The 7,806-nt window shown below is 35.2% G+C and overlaps 1 protein-coding gene across 1 annotated transcript; it reads left to right on the forward strand.

Annotated features, from left to right (window-relative positions):
• Positions 1–2,698: 2,698 nt before the first annotated feature.
• On the forward strand, positions 2,699–5,161 carry LOC119836179. Its single transcript, XM_038361436.1, has 5 exons — positions 2,699–2,849; positions 3,325–3,518; positions 4,477–4,594; positions 4,753–4,887; positions 5,013–5,161. Exons 1-5 carry the CDS (start codon positions 2,699–2,701, stop codon positions 5,159–5,161), a joined length of 747 nt encoding a protein of 248 aa, XP_038217364.1.
• Positions 5,162–7,806: the final 2,645 nt, after the last annotated feature.

Below are 7,806 nucleotides of genomic sequence, written 5' to 3' on the forward strand. Positions count from 1 at the left end.
ACATGTGCTGGTAGAAATGGACCAGGACGAAAGTAAGATATAGAATCATTTCTCAACCCTTTCAAATTTTCAACTTTTTACTCTTGTTTCGCTTCGCTACGGTCGCTCTCGCTCGGCCGCTTTTTTACTTACCTACATAATACATAATATGGAGTGCTATTACAGATTTCAACTGGATATTGATATCTTGTGTGGAACTTATGTGGGGATTAAATGTGACCGTCAGAACGATCCTAATGATAGAACCGTGCCATCGCACTCAACATCAGGTTTCACAATTAAAATAAATATATTAACGTAACATGATTAAAAAAAACTCAAATATCCGTTATTTAATGACGCAATAATTAAATGTTGTCAGATTGTTTAAAAAAAGCAATACAAAAAAACTAACCTGTAGCTGGTTTCTACTAGAGATAAATTTTTGTCATTAAATTACAATGATTCGAATTCGAATAGACGAAGAGGGCGGGGAAAGTGAATAAATTTGAACATTTCCATTCACAGCTAAGGATGGCAAAAGTCTTAGTAAATGTATCAATAAGAGAGTGGTACAGTGATGTAGAAGTAGCCAACGAGCTAAAGCTTTTCAACTATCTGTGCTGTCTCAACGATCCTACTTTCTCTCCGTTTGGCATCTGCACCATGGACAGATCTCTCAACACAAGAGTTATTATAAATATTTCTATTTTCCATTGCTAAAAAGAAACTTATTGGAATTGGCTTTCAATTTCTATTTGGTTATATCGCCGTAAAATTGTTAACACCGTTAGATATTATAATCTAATAAATTTACTCAATTCAATAGATTAAATCTTTCTCGTGACATTGCAAAGTATCGGAAAATTGCCATTTGCTAAGTACTGCTAGCAATTTAATGCACTATTATTCGATTATACTCGTTGTCGCCGTTGCCATTCACACCAAATGTCTGACGCAACGGAGTCAGCGGAGAACAAGTAACGTTTTTATAATTATATGGTGACATGTATATTGGTTATGGTCGTAAGTCTTCTATAAAAGTACCTAAGATTTAAGATTGACCGTACTCTTTCAGATTCTGGGATTCGTTACAACGTTCTTCGTAGCTCTTACACAAAACCGCTTTGCGAATAAGTAGTTAAGATAGTTATTTATTTCATTTACCCATACACGGAATATGTTAAAGCTGCTCGAGATTGCTACCCTCTACTTGAATGAAGGAATGAAAACGTCGTCACAAATAGTCAGAGAATTTTTTTTAATAATTTCAATTTATAGATGTTTTTATCAAAAATAATGATATTGTTATAACAACGTAATATTTAATGTTCTTTATCTTGTAATTGCACACTTTTTCTCAATTTCCCAAAAGTAAAAGGATATAGGTAACATTATGATGTATATTTTATGGACACACCACTAGACACTGAACAAGGTTTAACGATGTTTGCTGACGCCGATAACATCACATCGTTACAAATATTACCTTGGTCATAGTGAACAGTTTTTCTAGGTCTTACGTAGTAAACATTTTGCATAATATATTATTTCAACCAAATACATTTGATTTATTATTTATATTGAAGAAAAAATCCAGTGGGTATTTATCAACGTGCCTGATGATAATCACGATTATGATCAGGCACGAACAAATTACCTTTATTCAGCAATGACATTATATGCATTGAAGCTTAAAAGCATTCTGTATCTGATTAACTTTATTAGAACACCGCTACATTATTTTATATCGGTTCTTTCGTTTCCATCTATTACCCGATACATGGTAACTCTTATTTCTATTAATATCTAGTTATACATTAACGCGTTAAAGTGTAAAACAGAGCTTTAGTTTTGGGCCGTCATTTTGTTTGTAATATTAGGATTTTTACAAAAATTTGAAAGTGCTACAAATGCTATATACTATGTTTTTATAATATGTAACTGGCTGTAATTATTATTAGATACTACATCTCCATCTATAATTGTCAAAGAAGTTGGCAGCAAATCAATCTAAAACCCTTTGCTAGGAATGTTTTTTTCTACGTATTTGTAATATATAAACAACATATATTTATGCTTTTACGACTGTGTGCATACGATAAGGAAGGGCGATATTCCGACATAACTCCCGCTCCATGGGCCCCCGGGAAGATTTGCTTCAAGAATCCCGAGAGTTGATAACACTCCCACACACATGGTCTATATTTTATTTTTCTTTTATTTCATTTTTTATGTAAAAGTGTTTTCAACTATACTTTTGCCAAAGAACTTAATATGGAACCATAGTTTGTATATGCTTAATTGTGTGGCTGAGAAATACTTTTTTTATTTTGTTAATTACTTTTTTAACACGCTTTTATTAGCTTGGTCTGTATCTATGTATGTATGTATGAAATGAAATCTTTGAACATCATTTTCATCAATTTCCAGAAGTCTGATTAATTTGAAATTTTGCATACGTATCAAGGACCGATGACAATGCAATAACAGACTAAAAAATAAAAAATTGGTATAGTTTAAAAAAACTAAAAAAAACACGCTTTTATTGCAAATTTAACTAAAACTAGAAAATAATTTTTGATGGCAATGATTGAAATTATTTAAGATCTCCTGCGCTTTAAATAACCAATTCTTAACGTATTCTACTTATAACTATAGTAAGATACAAATTATTTTGTACTATCCAAAAAGTAGTTGGCACAGGTATATCGCAGCGATGAGTAATCGTGTGTCTCTGGAGCGGTCGCTGCGTCGCGCGCTGCGCGTGTCGAGCGCGCTCGGCGCCGCGCCCGTGCGCTGCCGGGGGGAGCGCGTGCGGCCCTCGCGCGCCTTCATCTGCTACGGGAAACTCTTCCTTGCGGTTCTAAGTAAGTTCATGTTATTCTCAATAAAATAGCAAGTACTATCTAATATCTATATATATAAAATTCTCGTGTCACAGTTTTCGTTGCCAAACTCCTCCGAAACGGCTGGACCGATTCTTATGAAATTTTATGTGCATATCGGGTAGGCCTGAGAATCGGCCAACATCTATTTTTTATCCCGATATTCCTACGGGATACGGACTTACGCGGGTGAAACCGCGGGGCGCAGCTAGTAATGTATAAAAACGTACCCGTAATGTTTGAAGCGATAGAGTTCCCATTGGCATTTTATTGCTGAATAAGTTTTGTCTAAAGCAGTAATTCTATTTTATCTTGTTTCTACACAGCTACACTAATATTCTTTGAAATATTATTAAAAATAAAGTACGTTTCTTATCGCTAGTTACATTTAAAATGTATTTCGGATGTAGATAGAGTATTTTTGAATGATCACGACTGAATAATGTACCTCGTGCAGGTGTTTGGTTTGCATACGAGGTGTATACAATTGGGTGGAAGGTGGCTCACGCGTCGGAACCGACGCCGGTGCTGTACCAGCAGAGCGGGCGGCTGGCGTACATGCTGCTAGACCTGCTGACGCTGGCGGTGGCGGCGCTGCGGGGCCCGCTGCGCGCACGCCTCATTGTGCAGATTTTACGAGAAGTTGAGCTGGTAATTTCTTTCTTAATGTCTTCTTTACTTTATAAAACATACTTAATTCAACACATTAGCCATTTTTGGGATATTTATTTGTTTACAAATATATTACCACAGATAACACAATTTTATTGTAATATTACTACTATAGTAGTGATATATAACAGTAATAGACCAGAATAGATTTTTATGTGTTAATACGTTAGGACGCGCCTATTGATAACGTGAACCTGTAATTTTTTATTTGATCCCTCTGCTCTCGTAGGCATCATTATTATATTACATATTAATTTCATTTTCGAACCTTGATTTCATATTTTAAATTTTAACCGTATTATTGTAATCAAATTTTACTTAATTGAAAACCATCTTAACATTAAGCATTATAAATAAACTAGCTGTGACCCGCGGTTGAAACCGCGTAAGTCCGTATCCCGTAGGAATATCGGTGTAAAAAGTGCCTATGTGTTAAACTATCTACGAAGCAAAATAGTATTATTATTCACCAATAGATGTCAGGAAAAAAAAAACACGAATAAAACACGAATATGACATTTTCTAAAAAAAAATCCTAGCTAGATCGATTTATCGCCCCCGAAACCCCCTATATACTAAATTTCATGAAAATCGTTGGAGCCGATTCCGAGATTCCAATTATATATATATATATATATATATACAAGAATTGCTCGTTTAAAGGTATAAGATAAATGTATTAATGCAACCTTATCCATATTACATGGACGTTGGTGGACCGTAGGTGTATAGTTGTCGTTAAACTGTAAGCGCCGTAAGAATGTCATATAGGGAAGTTTAAATTGTAAGTTAATGCTATATTAAAAAACAAATTGACAATTTACTATCTGAGATATACAAAGGATCAAACTTGATGGTAACATATTTACGCAATAAAATATCATATAATATTGATGTCATAGTAACTGTTGCCTTATCGATACCATTTCGTTTGCAGCTGAATAAAACAGAAATGGAAACGTGCCTATTGGATCGGATGCTGCAGCTGATCGTGCCGGCCATCGTGCCGTGCGTCTGGTTTCTGGCTACGTCGCACTACTGCCTTATTCGCGCTTGTGAGTTCAACCTCCACAACCAGTATAAAATGCGATATCTAATTTAAATTTATCGTTATAATAAATTGAGCATACTGAACACCTTCATCATATTTTAAATGTTTTAAAAGTAAATATAAATCGGCGATTATAATGTTTTCAATGGTCTGTGTAAGCAGGGACGCTCTCAATCTACCTGCTAGCGTTTGCGCTGCGCGCGGCCAGCTGCCTGCTGATTCTGCAGTTCGTGCTGCTCGCGCTGCTCATCAATTGCGTGCTGCTCGACACCAACAAGCGGTTGGAGCAATTAGCTGGTAATATTTCATTTATTTTGTATATGATATTTCAAATCTTGATTAAAAATATTTCAAACTGAACGAACATATTTATTTTCTTTGAAATAGTATAATTTCAGAGCATGGAATTAATGTTTTGTCAGGTTTTTCTGCACCCGAAGCAGCGGCAATCTCATACAAGTGCCTCGCCACGCCGCGCTACGTAGTACCCGTCAAATATATCAACATAAGCGTAGACGCCATCGGCTCCCTCAGCAAGATTTCCAATGGTGAAAGTGAAAGAATGTTTTAAATCGGTCAAAGGTGACCGACTAACTGACATAGTGATCAACGCACAGCCCAAACCTATGGACGGTGTGCTGTAATTTGGCATGCAGATAGATGTTATGACGTAGGCATCCGCTAAGAAAAGATTTTGATAAATTTTACCCCCAAGGGGATAAAATACTTAGGCGATGAAAGTTTGTACCATGAAAATTTATTAAGACCGTGCGGCTGAAAATGCGGGCAACAACTAGTACAATTATGTGACCCTATTTTTTAAAGAAAAAGCTTATGATTAATTCCTCGTAACTAAAATGATTGTTCTCTATAATTTTAATTTAACGCTTCTTTGTAGGTTCTTATAGACACCAGTATTTATGTTGTAAATGAATTATTTCTATTTCGTCCTCTTCTTTAAAAAATAGATTACGAATATTAACGACATCCACGTATTATGGAATTACGTTGTTTCATTAGCTAAAATTAGGAATAATGCGTGTTCCCATTTATAATGTTTCATTTAGATGCAAATTCGGATGAAAGGGCGCGGTGCTGGTGCGGCGTGGCCCGCTCGTACGTGAGCTTTTGTCGCCTCGTGCACTCGCTCAACGACTTGGAAAGCTTTCTGCTCCTCCTGCACGTCACCGATCTCGCTTACTACCTTGCGATTTCTTTCTTACACCTCTTCGGTGCTTTTGAACTTGGTAAGCCATAAACTTTCCAATGCATGTGTATAAGTATTGCGCCAACGGTCTAGGACAATAAGACATTTAGGCAGTTATTTAGTATTTAGAAAATTTTGTCCATATAGCAGACGAAAATTGTGTAATAGATGAAAATGATGTATTTCTTAATCATAGAGAACACAAACATGCATCGATTCCTAACGGGCCTGCTGGTTGCTTGAGTTTTTGCTTCTCAATGGCGTTACTTAAAAAAGACTTGCGACCTAAATAAAAGAGCATTATGACAAGACCGTACGTAGTTTATTTTCATCTGTTAAAGCTACTGTCTAAATATGTGGAAATATGCGAATAATATAATTTGAAAATAAAATGTCAGCAGATTGTCCGGTATCGTTGTGGCTGATGAAAATGTTGGACCACAGCACGTCCACCTTCTTCAACTTCTTGATGTTGCTGCTGCTCGTGGAGCCCGCTCATCGAATGGATACGGAGGTGTATACTGTATACTTTATAACCTATAAATATTGCTATTGTTTTTTGTCAAAATAAAACCTAATAAAATACATGAAAAGTTATTGATATCAGTTTTATAAGTATTTCTATTAATTATATTAGATACATGTCTGAATGCATGATATTTTTGTCATAGAAATTAAAAGAAATCCATGTTATAAACACTAAAGAAACACGTCGAAGCGTGTTTCTACTTTTTATAACCCATTAAAGTATGTACTGAGCTACTTTTAAGAACTAGTTGTAACTTTATTGGTTAAAACTAAAATGAACTGATGCTGAAAAATTAAATAACGCGATACAAACGAGTCGAAATAAAAACCGTTTCGAATAAGCTTTTCTTTGTATTAATATTGGTTTTACAATAAAGTTGATTCATTCAACCCAACACGAGCGTCCTCGCTAACCTCTTTAACACGTTCGCTGCTGAAACACACCAGTTGTGTAAAAATGCTTGGAACCAAGGATGCGGCTATACACGCCTAGCGTGTGGAAGCCGGCATCCGCGATAAATCGCGTCTCTTGTGCGTAAAACACGCTGTGCGTGTTTTATTTTCCAAGCCGCCAGTGCGTGCGGGCAACACATTTTTATCATAAAATATATTTTTTATGATTTCTTCCATTTTTATTATTTTCTTTGTTTAGATAGTTAGGATGTAATTTTAATAAAACGAAAAAGAAAATATTTTGTACAAATAATAAAAAAAATAAAACATAAATTTACGTTGGACAACGTTATATATACAAAATAACCTCTCTAATATCATTGGTTGACGATAAATTGATACGCTGTTATATTAACACTCCGAAGCAGAATATCTGAAGCGCGTTCAGCATGAAACTTTTATTGCTAATCTATATTCTATAAGAAAGAATATCTTAACAAATCCAATTCTAGTATTTTCTTGTGTTTGATTTTACACGAGTATTATACATTTAGAAATTCAAACTTTTTAACGAATATTGAACGCGAATCATTCATTATATTATTAACCCGACGTAAAGTGTTCGAAACGTCGGGTTAATAATATAATTATAATATATAAAGTATTTTGAATAAAATACAAATATGTGTGCAGAAAAATAAAGACTACTGTAATTTCTTTAAAAATAAATCGCGACATCAGAAATAGAATAATTAAAAAAAAAAAAAAAATTTAGAACACACACGGTGTGTCCGCCCGCACAGCTGGCTTGAGTCTATGCACACGCGCAGCGTGGGCTCCCGCACCAGCGACAAAAGCGGTACGGCAAGATTGCCGCCGGTGCGGGAGACACGCTGAGCGTGTCATAGCCGCATCGCCGGATGAAAAAAGTTTCTGGATCAGCAGTGAAATTGAAATATAATTATTCTAATATTCACTAGCTATATTTACCTAAAATAAAGTCGAACTTAGAGCCTCTTCCATATTTAAGTTGGTCGATAAGTAAACAGAAGTTGGAGTCTCTTTGTTATATTAAAATAACCACTGTT

Source organism: Zerene cesonia, chromosome 23 (genome assembly GCF_012273895.1).
Source record: "Zerene cesonia ecotype Mississippi chromosome 23, Zerene_cesonia_1.1, whole genome shotgun sequence".
Classification (NCBI taxonomy): Eukaryota; Metazoa; Arthropoda; class Insecta; order Lepidoptera; family Pieridae; genus Zerene; species Zerene cesonia.

Coding starts and splice junctions, on each gene's coding strand:
- LOC119836179 (XM_038361436.1), top strand. CDS start 2,699: ATGAGTAATCGTGTGTCTCTGGAGCGGTCGCTGCGTCGCGCGCTGCGC. Junction 4,595..4,752: donor CTACTGCCTTATTCGCGCTT/GTGAGTTCAACC, acceptor CTGTGTAAGCAG/GGACGCTCTCAATCTACCTG. Junction 4,888..5,012: donor GCGGTTGGAGCAATTAGCTG/GTAATATTTCAT, acceptor ATGTTTTGTCAG/GTTTTTCTGCACCCGAAGCA.